This window comes from Leptonotus elevatus, chromosome 9 (assembly GCF_054856555.1).
Source record: "Leptonotus elevatus isolate MCC_2025b chromosome 9, RoL_Lele_1.0, whole genome shotgun sequence".
NCBI lineage: Eukaryota > Metazoa > Chordata > Actinopteri > Syngnathiformes > Syngnathidae > Leptonotus > Leptonotus elevatus.
In genome coordinates this window covers 10,060,007-10,081,501 of record NC_141247.1, presented here as the reverse complement: position 1 = coordinate 10,081,501, position 21,495 = coordinate 10,060,007, and the positions used below count along the sequence as shown (strand labels likewise).

The window sequence follows — 21,495 nt, the reverse complement described above, 5'->3', positions numbered from 1 at the left end:
ACCATGACTCGATGCATTGTGTAAAAATGCATAGACATGGCATTAGCATGATGATGCGGAAAGCATCTGAATGTGATGCAACCAGGATGAAGGAGCACTGCTAATCGATGAGCAAACATGGCTGTCAAAGCTTCTATTGTCTAAGAAGAGAAAGTTTGCCTCTCAAACACACCAAGACCACGCCTTCAATGCTGCCTACATTCATTCAATTGAAATCTACGACATGATGTTGCATCTGTACTCCAATGGGAGTGTGTTGTGTCCCGCCTGACAGATGGCGGCCGTGTGGCTCACAAGGATGCAGGCTCCTGTTTGCCCTTGGACAAGCTAAACGCAGCATGAGAGACTGCGTCCTGGTGCTTCTCGCAGGTTCGACCAGCCCAAAAACAAACATAATAGTGTTAATTAATACCTGTGTGTGTGTGTGGACATTAGTGTGCTTGTAAATGCACACTTACACAAAAACCCAATGAATTACTCTGTAATGCAAATTCAGAGATTTATTTCTAAATGCAATGACAGAACTCTATTGCGCTTTTACTTTTCAAAGGTTTTGGTGAAAATTATTGTGGACGGAATTATGAGCAGTTCAAACTTGCAAGTCAGTGCTAGCACACTTTTAGGCTTCAACAAGAAATGGGGGGAAAACAGCAGGAAAAGCCCACTAGAACATCCAAAATAAATTTGAGGCTAATCAGAGGCAATTGAGATGGTGTCAGGTACACGCGGACTCCCATTTAACATGAGTTTGAACATGATTGGCTAATTGTGAACACAGCCACATCTGTGCTTTAAGAGGGTGCACACACTTGTGCAACCACATTACTTACGGCGTATTAGGGCCACGTATAAATAAATTCATATATTTTTAGTGTAAGGGGTGTAATAATCCGAGAGAGAAAACTCACGAGACAAAAACTTGTAAATTTGCGACTTTATAAAGTGGCAAATTTGCAAGAATAAATTCATAAATTTACGAGAAATAAAGTGGCAAATTTGCAAGAATAAATTCATAAATTTACGAGAAATAAAGTGGCAAATTTGCCACATTATAAAGTCGCAAATATACAAGTTTTTGTCTCGTGAGTTTTCTCTCTCGGAATATTACACCCCCCACGCTAAAAATATATGAATTTATTTATACGTGGCCCTAATACACCGTCGTACATAGCAGAAAGATGGTGGCGAAAAATGTCAGCCTCCTGTAAGGTGCTGCACGACCTATGTATTATAATTTAAGATGACTAGACCTACGATTACAATAATGCGATAGAACGTATGTATATTTTTCATATTATTGAAATTAAATACTGTGTTTTTTAAATGAATTAATTCACCACTAGATGGCGCAAAATATTACACACTGTTCCTTTCAGGAATGACGAATGACCAATCAGAGGGAACGCAGACCTGACATGCCGGCCAAGTGAGCCAGGAGCAATGAAAACACACACACACACACAGACGCGAGGAAGGTTGTGCTTCACTTGACTTAAAATATTTTGAAAAACAACATTGTCACTCAGATATGAATCTCTGTCTCCTATCTCTGTACTACGGCAGCTTTGCCACATTATAAAGTGGCAAATTTCATCTCGGCAGCTAGAGCGACAACACTTCCTGACCCCCTATCAGCTGACTAACACTAACCAATCAGAAGATAGCATACTTTAAGTAAATGCAAGTGAATAAGAACAGCAGATTCCACACATCAACTTAGCTTTTTGTACAAAAAAAAAAGAAGTTCCGTTCCGTCTTCAATTCCGCTTATCCGGGGTCGGGTTGCGGGGGTAGCAACTTTAGCAGGGAAGCCCAGACTTCCCTCTCCTCAGCCATTTCAGCCAGCTCCTCCGACGGGATCCCAAGGCGTTCCCAGGCCAGAGACGTAGACGGAAATAAAAGTATGAATGTGTAAATAATAATTCTGGAAACATAAATGTACAAGTAAATATAAATATTTTAACAAATTAACTCAAATGCATGATCCTGAGGGTGTGAAGCTTCGCAAAACTGGCAGTAGTTTATTTTCTCATAAATAAAAAAATATATATATTATACGTGGCCCTAATACGCCATCGTAGCTATGGATACCCGAAGTGTTAGCACTTAACATAACTAAAATGCGAAATTTCTGCCTTAAATAAAATACTTCTGGAAACAAAATATAACATAACACTGAATTATTACATTTATAAAGTGCAAACTGGGATTTTTTTTTAATCTCTATCTATCTATCTATCTATCTATCTATCTATCTATCTATCTATCTATCTATCTATCTATCTATCTATCTATCTATCTAGATATAGATATAGATATAGATAGATAGATAGGGATTAAAAAAAAATATCCTAGTTTGCACTTTATAAATGTAATAATTCAGTGTCAGAAGCAAACCCTGACACTGACACTGTAAAAAAAAAAAAAAAGACACTGAATTATTACATTTATAAAGTGCAAACTAGGATTTTTTTTTATCTCTATCTATCTATCTATCTAGATATATATATATATATATATATATATATATATATATATATATATATATATATATATATATATATATATATATATATATATATATATATATATATATATATATATATATATATATATATATATAGATAGATAGATAGATAGATAGAGATAGAGATAAAAAAAAAAATCCTAGTTTGCACTTTACAAATGTAATAATTCAGTGTCTTTTTTTTTTTTTTTTTACACATTTTTGGCAAGGAAGACCAGCCTGTCCTCTGGCTTGAGGCATGCCCTGCTGCATGTAACAATTCAGATGGTGCACCTGTTGCCGGGTTAGAGAGGTATCTCTTGGCCAGGTTAGCAAGCCGGGAAATGTTGTATTCATGGCTCTTCCACCACTCAAGTGGATCGGTGTCAGGGTTTGCTTCTGGCAATAGCAGATATGTATGTTGTCTGGAATATTTGGGTCCACCAGAGAGGCCATGTCCAAGAGTTCATCCTTTACAGGGTCACTGTATTTTGAGTCGAGGTATCCCAGTATGTTCCTTTTTATTGTTTTGGTAAGATCGGTATCATTTTCCTTCCTAGTTTTAAACAAATGGATGACATTTTTAATACAGGAGACACTGACATGCCTCTCCGCTGACAGACGCATTTTTAACTGCCTTATTCACTGACTCCAAGACCTCAATGTCTTGCCAAGAAGGCACAAGATGGCGGCTTTTCACATCTAACCCCAGAACACGAATTATTGCCTTCTCCTGTTCGAGGAATCGCTCAATCATCTTTTGACGCGAGCCCCATCTCGTTGGGGATTCTCTTATGAGCTGATGAAGAGGCAAGCCAAGCTCTAACTGCGCTTCACCCAACTCTCTTCTTTTTTTCCAGCTGTAGGAAAAAGCAGCGACAACCTTTTTGCAAATTCCGATGGCTCGATCGATGCGGGGATCCTTAACCGCGTTCTCTATATGAGAGGAATAAAACACACATAAATTACTGTTGGGATAGTAATACATTTAAAACATAATATTAGTGTACATGTTCATTTTTTTTTCTTTCCTTTTCATCCATTTCAAAAGCTGGTGGTGTGAGTCCTTGCATCTCCAAAATCATCACTTTTCAGGGACACCAAAAACTGCATCATTAAAGAGATCAAGCCATTTTCATTACATTAGATTGTTCAACAATTCATAAAACTAAAACTCACGTGTGGACTGAGTCTGACCAATAGTATTGATTAAAAAATCAATAAAAAGCACCCATCCATCCATTTTCTTAACCGCTTGTCCACCAAAATATAAATTATGAAAATTTGGCCCGACGCCAGTAATATGTACATTTTGTAAAGTAATAAAAATGCATTTAATAAAATATTTCATTCATAATGACTGTGGCTCAATTGATCATATGGATGTACATGCATAATTCTTGTGAGCATAACAATTGAAATTGCTTTAAACAATTCACTAAGTCAATATTTATAAAACAGTGGTTGAGAATAAAGGATTAATGATGACCATGGACAAAAATCAGTGCTTCCCACACCATATTAATACTTGGGTGGGCCACCTAAGTAAACTGCCAACACCCAAGAAGTTTTCAAGAAAATCTATTAAAAATGTATTTAAAAAGAAAAAAAATGTGTAATGAGACAGGCCGGACCAAGCAAACAGGTGAAACTTTCATTGAAAAATAAGTTCTTACTGTATAACTGCATTCTTACTGATGGAATGTGCATGTACAGCTTCTCCCAGACTTAATGGTACAATCGTACATCACACACACTGGCATTGTTGTCATAAAGACAGAAAAAAAAAACATGGAAACAATTCAGAGTAATGAATGTATTCAAGTTATGAGCACTAAGAAAGCGGCAACGTAAAATGGCCGCCAGGCCTCTTCCGATGGTTTCACTTACCCCAACAGCAAGTCTGTGACAATGTTAGTCCACTCATAAATTAGTCCGTGCCTACGCACAGTGCGTGTTTGATGGGGCGGCCCTGTGAGGAGGGCAAAGGACGGCCCGGGATAAAAACCAAAGATGACTCCCTCCTCCCTTCTGTTGTTTTTTTCAGGCGCCGTCGACATGAGACCCGGGTGGCTCAAAGGCATCCTGCTGGCTGCCTTGATGACTGCCACCTTGCTGTACCTGGGCTGCAATCGGAGTGTCGTGCAAAGCCACTCGGAGCATCTACGCATGGCCATCTACAACAACTCCGTCCAGGGACAGAGGATGGAAAAGATGATTTCTAACATCGAGAGTCAGCGTGAGTTCTTTATTTTTATTTGGTTTGTTTTCAACCCAATGACGCCATGTACTTTATGTGCCGTATTCAACACAACAACCAACCAGATGTTCCATCTAGTGCAAGAGTGGGCCATGTATAGCTGAGCATTTTAAATTAACAGTCCTGCAATATTTGTTGCATCCATTTAGGGCTTTTGGGGTTAATTATTCCTTTTATTATTTTACAGAATTTGTTGTGCTGATAAACTGTATAAACGAATGTCTACTAATGCTGTCAACTATTTTGACATTTTAGTGCAGGTTTGTGGAAAGCTTGGATTTGGGTAAAAAAAAAAAACGTGTGGCACCATCTTCAGGTTAAACATTGGGAATAAAACATAATTTGGCTGTTCCGGTCTACCCACGCCACTTCCTTGAAACTGATGTAGCCGCTCTGCCACCATGGAATTATATATGATATATGATATATACACGCCTCCTTAGCGAGTTGGAATATTAGTGTTTGCAAACATCTTTATATTGATTTTCAGGTTAATGATTTATTAGCATCACATTTTGTTTCCTTTATTTAGAATAGTTTGTCGTAGTATTTAGATGATAGTTTTCACTGCTGCTGTCAATCTCAGCCAGCCCACGCCCAACCTCTACCCACCTCGCAAACCCAATGGTTCTCCAGGCCACGCCCCCTTTGAGCACCTTTTTCAACTATGAGTGAGGGGTGGAGCAAAAGGCTGGCTGGGGATGAGTTACATTTTTATTCATATATTGTAAATGAAAGCATATCAATGCAGGAAATTAAATTCTGAATCGCTACTGCCACATGTGGCCAAAACATCAAACTGCATCTTCAGGTACACTGGGCGCATGATATCACATCACAGACATAGGGCAGTAAATTCGAACCCAAATCCAGTCTATTGGCCACAGGCTTGCAGGAGTACCCAATTGTGAACAGCTAAGGTGTAAATATGCCAATTAGAAGATGTTTGAGTCATAACCGGTCCCCCCAAAAAAAAGAGGCTATTGGAAAGATATTTTTGAGCAAATTGCTCCACTTTAAGTTACATATGAATGGTATGGAATAAACAGTGAACCCGCTTTTCATTCTACAGTCAAAGCAGTAAACAAGCTTCAGCTAGGGGCGGTGCGGGCGGTGAAAGCCGAGGACAAGGCAGAAAAGGCGGACAACAAGGAAAAGGTGGTGGTGAAGAAGCTGTTCCCCAACTCGGCGCTGTTCAAGAAGTGGGGCGAGGGTCTGAGCGAGGAGGAGCAGAAGGAGGCCGAGGGTTTGTTCGTCAAATACGGCTACAACGCCTTCCTCAGCGACAGGCTGCCGCTCAACAGGGAGATTCCCGACACGCGGCACGCCAGGTGCAAAATCCAAATCTCTCGCACACAAACACACCACTTGGCTCTTTCTAGCAGGCAAGATGGCTGACTCGTGACGGGATTAAAAGTCAGACGTCAAGTGTAATATGACAAAGATGATTTGTCTTGTTGTCATAGTAAGACACCATCTTGAATCACATTGTGCATAGCAAGACATTTTGAACATGACACAATGCATAAAATGACATTATTCAATGCCATGATGTATGTTAAGACATCATTTTCAATCTGATACGTGAAGTAAGATATGTTCAACATGAGATGATGTGCGCCGGATTTTGCAGTTGTGCTTGACTGTAATTGTACAAAAGCTAAAACGTTGCTTACTGAAACAAAAATGCTATGAATCGTCATCGAAATTCACATGCACATCTCTACAATCCGTGAATATGTCAAAACAATTGGCACAGTATTTTGGATTTTATGGGCATTCTTATAACTTTAAACTTTCAAGCACAACTGTACACTCAGGCACAGTTGCCCTGTTTATGAATAGTTCCCAAGGCGTTATATCACCTTTAATTATGGGACTGCTGCGTAGCAAAGCAGGCACATATGACTATCCTAAGAAAATCGGGTTTATTATTATTATTATTTTTATTATATTATCTTCCACAGATTTTTCCGCAAAAATGCGGACCGTACCGTAGATCAAAAACGATGCGGCTCGATCTGCCTCGCTGGTGGCCATCTTGGCCAATTAATTAGGTGTACGCCATGGACTCTCTCCCCCTCGACCACCCGGGTCGGCGGCCATCTTGGCCATTTGACTACTACTAAAATTACTACAAACTGCAAGTACTACTAATAATACTACTTACTACTACTACAAGTACTTGCTACCACTAAAAGTCCTACTACTACTACTATTGCTACAAGTACTACATGTGTCTTTCCACCTCGCAAGAGTCAGCAGTCCCATTCAAAATTTCCGCAGAAATTTTTCTAGTTCTTATTTTAGATTGCTAGAAAAAAAAAATCCCATAACTGGAGTTCATGCCTCCTCTGTCAATCTCTTCTACAAATTAAAAACAGATCTGCCCTAACAGATTGATGAGATCCGTCATCATCATTCCAACTAAGAAAAAAATACATCAATCATGTTAGAAGGAAGCTGCACATGACATACAAGAGCTGAAGACCTTGATGGTGTGGGGCGGGGGGGGGGGGGGGGGGGGGGGGGGGGGAGGGGGGGGAGGGGGGGGGGGGTGCTTGATGCATTGTGAGGAGCTGCATCTGTCAGGAGTAGTTTTAACTGCCACCTTCGGAAGAACTTTGCCCATGTCTGGCGGGAGGTGGGGGGCATTAAGTCCGAGTGGACCGCGCGTGCTCCACTCCACATGTCGGATTCGTTTCCAGAGAGAGTTGGACTCCGCCAAGGCTGCCCGTGTTCGTAACCTGACGGGCAGGTAGGCACACTGTCTGCAGTCATGATGATTATGATAATGATTCTTGATTTACCAGTCAATCTACATTCCTACCACCTATCTCTAGATTACAAGCTCTGAGTCATGAGCGAAAGAACACGATCAAGATATATACGCAGCTAAAATTAGTTTCCTCCGCAGGGTGTTCGAGATCTCCTTTAGAGATAGGATGAGGCACTCGGTCATCTGGTTAGGACGACCTCCCTGACGTCCCAGAAACATGAGGACACGCTGCAGAGACTATATGGGATTGCAGAAGTGCTTGTAAAGTGCTCTAAACTAACAGATATTTATTACATCCCTCGCGCCTGTCAAGGACTCGGACTTAAAAACGTAGTAGTTGCATAAACGAATCTTACATATATTTCTAGGTTGCAAAGCTTCATATGAACATTTATCCTCATCCTGCTGTCATTGTTTTTTTTATTTTTGCTTGCCTTTTACTGTATGTTTTTATGAGCTCAATTTTGTTGCCTCTGCACCCGAAATCAGGGATAGGGAACCCTTTCCATGTCTCTCTCCTCAAACACAGCTGACTCAGCTGTTGTTCATCAATCAGGTGTGTTAAAGGAGGGAGACAGGCAGGACAGGTCCCTACCCCTGCCCTATATTGTGACAATAAAGGCTTTCTATTCTATTTTGTGGTTGTTGTTTTTTGCGCTCTAGCAACAAATTGCAAGTCTATCTCATCATGGCATATTTTTCTTGCTCTTCCTTCCACACAGATGCGCAGAGAAAAAGTACCCTGACGATCTCCCCAGCCTGAGCGTGGTGTTGATCTACCTGAACGAAGCTCTGTCCATTATCAAGCGGGCTGTCCGCAGCATCATAGACAAGACCCCCGCCAGCCTGCTCAAAGAGATAATACTGGTGGACGACCACAGCACAAATGGTACAGGAACTAAAAGTTGGATGTTGACATTTCTGGCTACACCCTTGAAAAACAGAAATGGAATGATACAAAAACAATCCAAAACATACAATGACTCCAATGTCCACAACAATTTGAGCTGCTTGTAATATTTCTTTAAATGAGTACATTCTTCCAGTTTCTGCCATTATCCCATCAAGGTACATGCCAGCCATTTGGTTGAGACTCACATTTCAAAAAATATTTATTTTTGTTGTAACTAACTGCATAAAATAAATATAAAATGCAAGCAGTTTTGTATTGGACGTTACTATTAAAAAAGCAAATCAAAACAAAAACGTCAGTGACCCACTATCCCATTACAGTGAATATAAGAAGTCTATACAATATGTGAGCTTTTGTAATATACTTGAGACCAAGATCTTAACTGTCACTTGTAAAACTCAATTGATGTATGTTTTCGAGAGAGGATGTAAAAATAAATGTGGTTAATAATGTGATTACACTAATATGCACACCATCTTATAACTGGGATGTGGCTTTGTTCAGAATTAACCAATCAAATTCAAACATGTGCAAAATGGGAGCCGCCATTTAAAGTGCCCCTGATGAATCCAAAATACATTTCTGCTGTTCTAGTAGGCTTTTCCTGTCATTTCTCTCCCACTTTCTTGGAGAAACAGAAGAACAAAGAAGTAAGAGATGAGAATTAATTTGTCCCCTTGAACGTGCATCCACAGACGACCTGAAGGAGAAGCTGGAGGACTACATGGCGGTCATCCACGAGGAGCGTCCAGGCCTGCTGAAGCGGGTGATGCACAAGGAGCAGTTAGGCCTCACCCAGGCCAGACTGTCCGGATGGAAGATAGCCACCGGCGACGTGGTGGCCATATTGGATGCCCACATTGAAGTCCACGTGCAATGGTTGGTGTCATTTTGCCACAGTACAGATACTTGGGTAAATAAATAGCGTTGTGAAAGTACTGATTCAATGAATTGACTTTCTTGGCTTGCCACCACTGACATCCGCTTGCGTGTTTAGGGCAGAGCCGCTGCTGGCTCGTGTCAAGGAGGACCGCACGGTCATCGTGACGCCCGTCTTCGATCGGGTCAATTACGATGACTTGACGGTGATCCGCTACGGTCCATCGGCCGACGCCTTCGACTGGGCCCTGTGGTGCATGTACGAGTCCTTCAGGCCCGAGTGGTACAAGCTCAAGGACGAGTCGCTGCCTGCAAAGTGAGTCGCACAGTTTGCCGCCCGCTCTCCTCGGTTTCACCTCAAACCGATACGGATCAAACAATCTTGCAAACGTTAGCTTAGCTTGCTTGCTGCTAATATTTGCTACGATCAAACCATGTCATGTATAAATTAGAATTTACACTTAGATAATAAAAAATACGCAAATGAAAAGGATAAATTAAAAACTACTGATTATATTTAATAAAATAGTAATTCAAAGTGAAATTCGTTTTTTAAATATTGATAATAAATTGATAAAACTCAAATTTACAGTACAATTGAAATACATTTAATTAAAATAAATAATTAAAATATTGTAAATATGTATCAACTTAATGCTATGCTAATTAAGTTATTAAAAAACAACATCAGGATATGCAAGGACCGCTTAGTAGTCTAACAATATGCCCAATGTAAAAATACACAAACTCAGCACTGAACTAAAGCTAGCATTAACATAGCATTTATCATCCACTGATGCCATCACACCACAACAGGTAAGATAAGGTATTTTTTATTGTTTAAATACTGTATTGTACTGTAAATGTAAAAAACATACATATAAATGAAAATAGGAATTTTCTGTTACTGGAGCTTGGGAACGGATTAATTGCATTTACATTATTTCCTATAGGAAAAAACGTTTCAGAGGTTGAACACTTATCAGGAACGAATTATGTTCAAACTATATATATATATATATATATGTTGTTGTTTTTTTAATCCACAAGTAGGTTAATCCCCGAGTGCTGAAGCGTGAGTATGCAGGGGGGTGCTCTGTATTGATAGTACAAATTAGTCAGTCTAAATAAGAGGTTCAGAAAACGGATGGATGGATAGTTTGATATAAAATTCCATTTAAAATGTTAATAAACTTTAATAGCATTCTAATTCTAATTAAGATAAGAAATATATGAAATGTAAAAAATATTTTATATTAAATTAATTTAATATTACATTATTGGTACATTAGATATTATATATATATGTATCACATTGTAATTTCCAGTGAAATATATTTTTGGAAAATTGATGACATTTAAAAACTTGAATAAAAAAATACTTACATTTATAAAAATTCTATATATTTTTTAATATTGAGGAAGTTAAAATAAATTATAATTAAAATATTTTAAATTTAAGAGTAATTAATATTTGTACAATTTAATATGATTCTAATTCCATCCAGCCAGCCATCCATTTCAAATAAAATTAAAATATAGAACATGTAAAACACATTTTAAGTATAAATTATTTTATAAGGATAGCTTCTACATGGAAAATTAGCAAATTATAAGTTGCATTGATGCAATATGCACACACCAGGCTTACTCCTAACCTCACCAGTGACAATTTGGAAGAAACTGAGCACTTTTTTGTGGGTGTTCTTGCTCCCAAAAAGGAGCCCGGCCATCATGGGGATACTCGCGGCCGATCGCAAGTTCTTTGGTGAGATTGGCAGCCTGGACGGAGGAATGAAAATATACGGCGGCGAGAACGTGGAGCTGGGCATCCGGGTGAGACTCTGGTGCAGTTCCAGCACTAAACAAAGATGGAATGTTTGCTCAGCGTGTGATCCGGTGGCTCGGGTTGGTGTTTGCGCCCGCAGGCGTGGCTGTGCGGCGGCAGCGTGGAGGTGATCCCCTGCTCCAAGATCGCCCACATCGAGCGTGCCGTCAAGCCCTACCTGCCCGACCTCAGCGTCACCATGAAGAGAAACGCGCTGCGCGTGGCCGAGGTGTGGATGGATGAGTACAAATATAACGTCAACATCGCCTGGAACCTTCCCTTGCAGGTAAACCAATTGCAGATTCACTCACAAGCCCAGAAACTTGACATGGGGATTACGGTGGCAGTGTTTCAAAATAAATAGCAATTTCGGTAGATGCTAAACAATTCATTCCCACTCCCAATTGAAGTTAACTGTCAACCTAACAACCACACATTTAGCTTTTAAGCCATCTAGCCTAATGCTAATGTTAGTAAAAAAAAATAGCATTGATGTCACAATGCTGTAAATCTATAAGCAATGGACTGAACACCAACAGTACATCAACACATGTTGACAGACAATATAACAGTACTCAGTCATGTATTCTTTATCCTCTGCAAAAAATGGCTACTATTAGTGCTGTACTGATGGTTTATTTTCTTTATTAAGTATGATATTATAGAGTGCTATTTTTGGGGAGCTGGTACGGATTAATGGTGTTTCAATTCATCTCAATGAGAAAAGATGATATGAGATAATTGTGTTTTGAGTTTGGAGCGTGGTCACAAAACAATTCAACTTGTCTCTCAAGGCACAACTATTACTATTATTTGCATGCATGTCTACTCATTACAAAACATTTATATTTCTGCTTATTATTTTCCAAACTCTCCAGCTAAACTTATAATGGAAATGTACCAATAACTTCCTGGAAATGTGCCCAAAAATATCAGAGCCTTTGCAACCCTTGTCACAATATGACAGTTTGCCAATGAAACCAGTAGTTGATACAGTGAAATTTGAGAAAAGCCAGCGCGGTGGCCATTTTGTTGTATGTTTCTAACTCAGAATCACAGCGTGGACATCGGCGACGTGTCTGAACGGAAGGCGCTGAGGAAGCGGCTCAAGTGCAAGCCCTTCAAGTGGTACCTGGATAACGTTTACCCCTTACTGGAACCTCTCAAAGACCTGGTCGGCTACGGAGCGGTGAGACTTTCATCAGATTATAGTCAACTACCAAAATAAATACATCTTTTGCCGGTCAACCCATACTGTGGACGTGTGAAGGATGCGTTTGAGGACTGGTTCAACCATAAAGTAGTTTTTATTTACACGCGTAAATAAAACACACGTAAGGCCTGGCTGTAAATGTGTCCAGGGGTAAGATGATAATTTACATTCTTTCTTTTTTTTCATTGCTGTCAAGATGTGTGTGAAATGTGTCATGATTGTAATGTTGTTTGTTTATTTTTAGAGACAGTAGAGTTTGTATTTACCTTTGTATTAGTTTCAGCGTTCGCTGCCGCCTTCCTCAGAAGTCGCATAAACCTGAAGACAATAGGGGTGTTAAAAAAAATCGATTCGGCAATATATCGTGATCTTATAGTGCACAATTCTTGAATCGATTCTATATGCGAGAGAATCGATTTTTAAACATCAATTTTTGATGGAAATATTCAACAAAACGTCTTACTTTAGGATTAGGGTTCTATTGATGGAACATTAAAGCCTTAATATTTTTATTTCAGTGCTGTTCAAACATGAAACAGACTGCAACCTGTTTGTTAAACACAGTAGCTCAGTTAAAAGCCTAAAGTTTCAGGTAAATAAATAATTTTTTATACAAATCTTACAGTGTACATGTACAAGTTAACTGATTCGTTTTTTCTAAATTTGAGTAAAAATTTTTTTTAAAAAAATTAAATAAAATCGCAATAATCAATTTATAGATTTGTATCGGGATTAATCGAATTGAATCGTGACCTATGATTCGTGATACGGATCGAATTGCCAGGTACTATGCATTTCACACCCCTAGTTTTCAACCACTAGCTGAAGAAGATGCAACAGAATGATGGCCAGCAAGTAGAACATGCTTATAACCAGTGTGGCCTCAGTTACCTTGAAAAAAGTAACAGTTACTTTACTGACTTGAAGATTGACTTGACTTTAAAAGTAACTACGTTAGATTACAGATGACTTTAATGGTTAATTTGAATAGATGCCGACAACATCGCTTAACATAAAATTGACAATCGCCAATACTTGATTTAAATTTATAACAGTGACTTTTAAGAATACATTAAAAAAAAAATTCATTAAAAAATAAAAACTTAACATCATTAATTATTTTTATTTAAAAAAACGAGTCTATGCATTTCAATAAACATAATTGGCTGCTTGATTTTATAAACAAAAAATAAAATACAATTTCTATACTTCACTTAAGATAAATCTTTCATTGTAACGATTTTTTTTAAGGCAGTCTGTTTTAGTCTGACATATTTAACTGTTAAATATTGTCCATCCATCATCTACATTAATAAGAGTGCAATCCCACAAGGGGGCGCAAACACCCCACATGAAGGCCTAAAAAAAAACCAACTTGTTCGAGTGAGACTCCTGTCATCAATGGCATCCTGTGCTCTGTGCACGTCGTCGCACAACATGCCAGGAACCAAAACTTTTGCTCCATTTCCTCTCTGCAGTTAATAAACTTGCTGAAGCCGGATCTGTGCATCGACCAGGGTCCGGTTCCCGGCAGCACACCCATCCTCTACTCGTGCCACTACTTTGCCCCACAGGTATGAGCCCACCATCAATGAAGCGCTCTGAGCATTTATTCAATGAGGCTCTTAAGGCCAACTTGTACACTTTTTAACCTCACAAAAAGGCAGCTTTGACATACAGTTTTGCCCCACTAGCAAGGCTGGAAATAAGATGTCTCACGTAACACTTTTCACGGATGGAACCGCATTATTCAGTAATTCCATAATAAATTTTTTTTTTAAGTTCCTTAAAATTAATGAAAAAATTCAAATTAAGTAATTCAGTACTGTGTAGTTAGCCTTTTCACAATTATCTTTACACAGAATGTATTCAGAAACAACTCTGAATTCACATTACAGGCTCTTTAAGAACCTTATTAATTATTATTATTATTATCATCATCATTATTATTATGGATGTTCGATACCACTTTTTATTTTTAGACCGACACAATACCAAGTGTTGATGCCATTAGTACTTATGATGCATAAAAAACAATGACAGATTTTTTTTTTTCAAAAAATACCTCGATACAGTATCCCAATTATAGCAAATTTCCTTAAAATGGCTTGAAATTAATGGCAATTATATATTTTTTTATAAATCATAAAAATAAAAGTCATAAAAGTAATTTTGCATAGAAACACAATAAAATGAATTTCAAAAAATTGATAAATAAAATAAAACAAATAATCCCAATCAAAATATGTTTTATATTATATATATAATATGTTGAGAATTCCTCAAGCGGTTTAGTGTTTAATTAATGTTTAATTATATCTTGTTTTGAAATCCATGCTTTTAATTTGGAAGGCTACTCTGCATTTCTGTTTCCTGTTTCACCTTCTTTGTTCGCCATTCTTCTCAAAGCAGTGCAGTAGGCCTATACCAGTATCGATAGCTGTTGTGAGTACCGATACGTGAAATGTGTTCTGGTATCGGCACTCGCCCATCCCTAATCATCATCATTATTTTTATTTATTTTTATTAATTAATTAAGAGCAAAACTTAAATTGTGTTGTTCTCCCCATTAACTCCTTTTAATCCCCATGGAAAAGTTTCCAAATGTGTAAATTCCCTGCGGCCTTACTCTTTGCCTCAGCGCTGCTATTACCGCACCAACGGGGAACTCTACGTGGGTGGCATCAAATCCCACAAGTACAACAGCAACCGCTGCCTGGTGGACCCCGGCAGCGGCATCTACCCGGCCCTCTACGAGTGCAAGATAGCCGCGCAGAAGAAGTTCCACATGTTGTGGGACTTTAAGCAGGTGGGTGGCAGCAGCTTGAGGGGATTTTGGAGAAAAACAACAACAACAACAACTATTACCGCATTCCAGGGATCTTCGATCCAGAACAGGGTGACGAAGCGGTGCCTGGAGATCGCCCAGGGTGAAGACAGCTACTATCATCTCATTGTGCAGCGCTGCACGGGTCAGATCTGGAACATTCAGAATTACATCACAGAGAGAGCGACTTGAGGGGTAACAAGTCACCCGTTCAAATCGGAAAACGATCGGGTCTGTTGAGGCAGCAAACTAGTTGTGTTTGAATCAAATGGAAGATTTTGGTCATTTGACAGATTTTGCACTGATGAGCAGAGTTGGGGCGTTCACAGAGGGCGTATGCCGGTTTGTTCACAAACGGAGACAAGAGTTCTTTGCATTGATGTTTACTGTGGGCCTTACTTCGCTTTTTACACCACAGACACACCGTAGAACTGCTGAGACAAACAAATGGTGTACAATGAAATAAACCAAGCTTTACTAAATATACATAAACATAAAATACAAATAAAACATATACACACCACTTTGGCCTGCTAATGAACAAACAGGGGCACTTATTTGACTTAATTAGCTTCACTTTAGTATCTTGCGTGAGGTGGAGCGTTCTGCGAGCTGCATCGGACTTCTGCTTTGCTATATTAGCGAAAAACAGGAAGCGACCTAATCGTGGTCTAAAAGTTCAAACATGTACATTTGACCCTTTTAATTTAACTTGCAACTAATTATTATTAAATAAAATAAATAAATAAAAAATAATATGAAATAAAATAAATAAATAATACAATATCGTTGTCAAATCCATCCATCCATTCTCTTAACCGCATTTTCCTCAAAAGGGTCGCTGGGGTGCATCCCCAGCTGGCTTTGGGCAGTAGGCGGGATTGCCAGCCAATTGAATTGCAGGGCACACAGAGTGGAACAACTATCCACACTCACAATTCACAGCGCTCAATTAACCTGTCATGCATGTTTTGGGAATGCGGGAGGAGACCAAAGTACCCGCAGAAAACCCACACAGACACGGGGAGAACACACACAAGCAGAAGGCCGAAGCCCAGACTCGATCTCGCACCCTCAGCACTGGGATGCGGACATGCTAACCAGTCAGCTAACTACTATCCTGAAGATCAATACAACAAATGAATCAATCTGGACAGTAAACTCTCATTAATTCATTTCAACAGCAGGAGTCTCAACACTAACTTTGGACACATCTTTTGTATTATATACAGAAGTTTGGCAAAAAAAAAATCAATATAGCTGTTTCTGAAACATGGATGAAAGACAACAAAGACTTAGACCTTGATCTCCAAGGATGTAATATGGTATGTACGAACAGAACTGACAAAGGTGGAGGAGGGGTCGCCTTGTTTGTGGACAGTAGCATGAAGTTTGACATATTAAATAATATGTCGACTCGGTTTAATTATCTCATGGAATTGATTGACAAAAGGTAAACATATAATTGTAAAAGGTCGAGCTCTTCACTGAGTGTGTAGAAAATTAACTCATTCACTGCCATTGATGGCTACAGATGTCAAAAATTTATTTGAACTATTTCTGTTAGTTAAGCATTTTTTCCCACTTTTAAAACAGATATAAAATGTGTGATTAATTGTGAGTTAACAAGTGAAGTCATGCAATTAATTACTAAAAAAATTACGGCCCTATTTTTTTTAATTAAAAAAATAAAAGATTATTAAAAATTAGGGGCGTCAGGCGATTAATTTTTTAAATCATAATTAATCGCATGACTTCACTAGTGATTAATCACAAATTTTAATAATAAATAAATACAATTCTAGGTTTTCATACTCTTGTTAACAAAAGTGGGAACAAATGTTCAAATGAATTTTTGACGTCTATAGCCGTCAATGGCAGTGAATGAGTTCAAAATGACTGATTAATGACATCACCGATCGATCATCTCCCAATATTCACGAACTACGATTGGCAGCATATTAACAACACAACTCAAAACTGGAGCTGTTTGTGATGCAATGGATGTAAACACAGCGTATGGAAGTTTTATGAACAAACTAGAACAATTGTTTGATCAACACCGTCCAGTAAAGATGCTTTATATCAAACAATCAAACCAAGTCTTTTATAAATGCTTGTAGAAAAAAACAAAACGATTTCAAGATATTTATTAAACTAAGGACAGAACAGGCAGAAGTCAGATACAACAAATATTGAAATAAACTAAATGCTATATGGAGGGATTGGAAAAAAACAGTATTATGCCAAATTATAGAATGAGAGAGAATAAAAGTTATACTTGTCAATTATGGGATATCATGAACGTCAATAATATGAAAGAAATTGCAAATGACTTCAATGAATTTGTTTTGTTTTTTTATCGGTGGTGTTTGCAGAAATATTGTTACATGATTGTTGTAACGGCAAAATGAGGGTTCAAAGTGTCCATATGAAAGCATTGTTGATTTTGTGACCGCCAGTAGAGCGAATGAAGTGGAGCTGTTGCCGGTGTATGAATATGGTAATTAAAGACCTCTTTCAATTTGACCACAACTGTCTCAAATACTAGAAACACTTTTTAATGACAGACTTGACAATTTCATAATCATGCACAAATTACTAGACGATATAGTCAGTATGGTTTTAGGAAAAAAAAACATTCTACCACACAAGCATTGACTGAATCCGTGGAAATCATTACAGATGTCATAAATCAAAGATTGAATTATATTAAAATGTTTCTTAATCTAAAAACCTTTTGATACAGTAAATCATGAAATGTTACTTAAAACATTAGAGAGAATTGGAAAAGCTTGGAAGTTGTATGTGGTGTGCCTCAGGGCTCAGTTTTGTGTCCAATTTTTTTTATACTATATATAAATGACGTATGTCAGGCTTCAAGTGTATTAAAAATGGTACTCTTTGTTGATGACACAAATATTCTCTGTGCAGGTGAGGATATACAAAGGTTAGTTCAAACTGCAAATGATGGATTATACAAACTGCAACAATGGTTTAATGCAAATCAATTGCTACTGAATCTTAATAAGACCAAGTTTATTCTTTTGGGCAAAAAAAGGTTTCAAAGAAATTGTAAGCATTCAAGTAAGCAATGTAATTATTGAACGTGTTAGAAAACACAAGCTATTGGAAATAATTATTGACGACATGTTAACATGGAATCCACACACAAGTCTACAAAAAAAGAAAACTAGCCAGAAGTGTATCAATCCTATTCAAAGCTCAAAAGGGGTTAAATCAGAAAGCGCTTCAAATGCACATACACATGAATTATTTATGAAATCAAAATTACTGAAATTATATGACTTAATAAACTTCGGGACTATGCAGATAAAGTATAAAGCTTCCAAAAATGGCCGACCTTATAACTTACAAATTTGCTTCCAGGCCAGGGAATCGAAATAATGATTTGAGAGGAAAACATGTATTTGGGGAATCAATAAGCTTTGGCTTCATCCCGTCAGCCCTGTTTCTTTTCGGGTGTAATTCATTTCATGTTGAAAACTGTACGTTGAAACTGTCACAATGACTCGTCCGAAAGGAAAAATGAACAAATAAAAACAACAAACAAAACAAATGGTGTGGTGGTTATACACCGTAACAAACAAGAACGGGGTGATGCGTCATCAGACTGCGACAACGAGGCCTACTCATTATTCCAGGAAGGGATGTGCTGTCCACACTGAAACGCAAGGACGGGACGGCCTTTTGAGATCTACTCAAACATCAATAGGGCCTAACATCACTCGCTCCTCTCTCCTCTCCTCACTCCGCATACTTCCATCTCAAAAACATCCACTGGCTCCGCTCTTCTCTCACCCCTCACACCGCTGCCATTCTCGTGCATAGCCTCGTCACCACTCCCTCCTGTTTGGTCTCCCTCAAAAAACTCCATAAACTTCAACTGGTCCAAAAAACTCATCTGCCCTAATCTCTCACACACACACCCCCCCCCCCCACACACACACACACACACACATATTTGTACTTATATAATTGTGAGGACATCCATAGACATAATGCATTTCCTAGCCCCTTCCCCTAACCCCAACCATCAAAAATGATTGCCTACCCCTATTCCTTACCCAAACCTCAACTCTAAAACCAAGTCTTGACCCTCAAAAAGAGATCTTGAGTTGTGAGGACCGGCCAAAATGTCCCCACTTCACAAAAATGTCCTCAATCTGTTGGTTAAAGATGTATTTTGGTCCTCACAATGTCGTATGTACAAGTACACACACACACACAGGTATGTTTTACTATCTTTGTGGGGCCATCTCATTGACATAATGCATTTCCTAGCCCCTGCCCCTAACCTCAACCATAACCCAATTCAAACCTAAACTAAAACCAAGTCTTGACCCTCAAAAAGAGGTCTAAACTTGTGGGGACCATCAAAATGGCCCCACGTGGACGGGTGGGCCCCACAACTCTGTGAAATCCCAGAATGTTGGCCCCACTATGTAACAAAAACAAGACCCCGCTCGCACCACGCACGCACGCACGCGCACTTATCCTTCAACAGTTCCACTGGCTCCCCATCACATACCACATCCAGTATAAAATCCTGCTCGTCACATTCAAAGCCATCCACGAGCTCGCCCCTCCGACCTACCTTATCCATATTGCCTCACCTGCCCGCTCTTCTTTTCTCCTCTTCACTGTCCCACCCGCCTGCCTCGTCACCAGGAGCAGAGCCTTCAGTCGCTTTGGTTCTGGCGACGAGGCAGGCGGACTCTCTAAACTCATCTGTTTAGACCAAACGAGACAGTCCTCCAATAAATACAACCACATAGGTCGTTTTGAAAAGGTTCCAAATGATGATCAAGTGTTGCGTATTTTAGTTTAGCGACATGTATCGGCCATGTTAAATAGCGCAAAAATCCAAAAGTGAGACCTCACTGCTTTTTACTAACCTCAAGCATTAGTGTCCCATGTAAAGACGTAACGTGTACTGTATAATCTCACTGAAAGCCTCATACTAACCTCAACATTAGTTCGACGGCAAATTGACATACATGTGAACACTAACAAAAACATTAACGTCACTACTGGCTCGTTAGCTCAGAAAGATAAACGTTCATCTTCCGAGCCGCTGATCCAAGTTCGATTTCCATTAAAATATAGTATTATTATGGGGCCAGGTTATGCAAGTGATTGTTTTCCGGCTCCGAAACGGCGCCTCCTTGTGGACGTATTGCTCAAACTGAGAGAGAGAGAGAGCGGGGGGAAAAAAAACTTGCGCGACACTCCTAAGCTTTCATGTCGACGGGGCCTCAAACTAAGGAAATCAAGTTGTACACAGGTGATGGTGCCCTAAAAACCTGGAATGGATTATTTGTAATATAAATGTTAAAGTGCTGTGTGTGCCTGTGTGTGGAACAGAAGTTGGACCAATGATGAAGCATGCAAGAAAATATTCCCAAAAATTTAGTGAAGGTGAAAAGATGCTTTTGAAAGAAATACTTTCAAAATACCCCAAAATTGAATATAAACACAATCAAGCAGCAGAAATGAAAAAAATAAAATAATGGACTGCAATTATAATTGAATATGAATCAAATAAAAATATTACCAACAGGATCTTCCAAAATCTTCAGGACAGTTGGCTTGATTTTACGTACCATTCACTATGAAATATGTTTTCTCATATGAGGCACACACATTCATATTTTTCCATATCAAAGGTGCTATGGAAAAACATGAAGATAGTTAGTTTAAGAAAACCACAGCAATTGCTCGGTAGGAGCACTTTAAAACAGGTTGGGGAATTCCAGTTGGACCAGATATCGTTCTCAAATGTCAGCTGGTTAAAGTCCTCATTAAAAATCGAGGTCAGACCGGGCGGGGCTAGTTGCATCACTTTTTATACTTTTATATATTTCTTGGAATCAACATATAAAAACAAAATGTATACCAGATGAAAGACCAAATTCTTACGTTTATTTTTTTGTATTTATGTCATTTTCATACTTTGTGTCAGTGCAAAGTTATAATCCATCAAATAGAGGGAGTGAACATGTGACATGTGGCCCCACCAACGTGTAAATTGTCACACTGTATGGGGTAAGATGTCACATTGGATTTTGCAACTAATAAAACAAGGACAAAATTATTCATTTCCCCCCCCCCCCTTTTTTTTTAAAGCCAGAGAAATTGTTTCATTGATCTTGAAAATTTACCATAGTCATTGAGGAAACTTTAACATAAAATATTATGAAATAGAAGATTAAAGTCCTTAGGAACTGCTGGCATATAGGTCATAGCTCTTAGCCTCAAATGCCTCT

The 21,495-nt window shown here is 38.7% G+C and overlaps 1 protein-coding gene, 1 long non-coding RNA gene and 1 pseudogene across 2 annotated transcripts; 1 reads left to right on the top strand and 2 right to left on the bottom strand.

The window, feature by feature from the left end:
• Nucleotides 1–216: 216 nt before the first annotated feature.
• On the bottom strand, nt 217–3,619 carry LOC147168333 (zinc finger BED domain-containing protein 4-like; annotated as a pseudogene).
• Nucleotides 3,620–4,536: 917 nt separating this feature from the next.
• Nucleotides 4,537–17,734, top strand: LOC147168332 (putative polypeptide N-acetylgalactosaminyltransferase 8). Its single transcript, XM_086085747.1, has 11 exons — nt 4,537–4,745; nt 5,839–6,097; nt 8,268–8,434; nt 9,154–9,337; nt 9,456–9,653; nt 11,059–11,173; nt 11,266–11,451; nt 12,217–12,354; nt 13,857–13,952; nt 15,020–15,187; nt 15,257–17,734. The coding sequence occupies exons 1-11, from the start codon at nt 4,565–4,567 to the stop codon at nt 15,395–15,397; spliced, it is 1,833 nt and encodes a 610-aa protein (XP_085941873.1). The 5' UTR covers nt 4,537–4,564; the 3' UTR covers nt 15,398–17,734.
• LOC147168331 (uncharacterized) lies at nt 7,425–20,661 on the bottom strand. Its single transcript, XR_015096032.1, has 4 exons — nt 20,195–20,661; nt 15,247–15,357; nt 12,645–12,696; nt 7,425–9,646 (listed from the first exon to the last, which is right to left on the bottom strand). It is a non-coding gene; the product is annotated as an uncharacterized LOC147168331 (long non-coding RNA).
• Between the last annotated feature and the right edge of the window lie 834 nt (nt 20,662–21,495).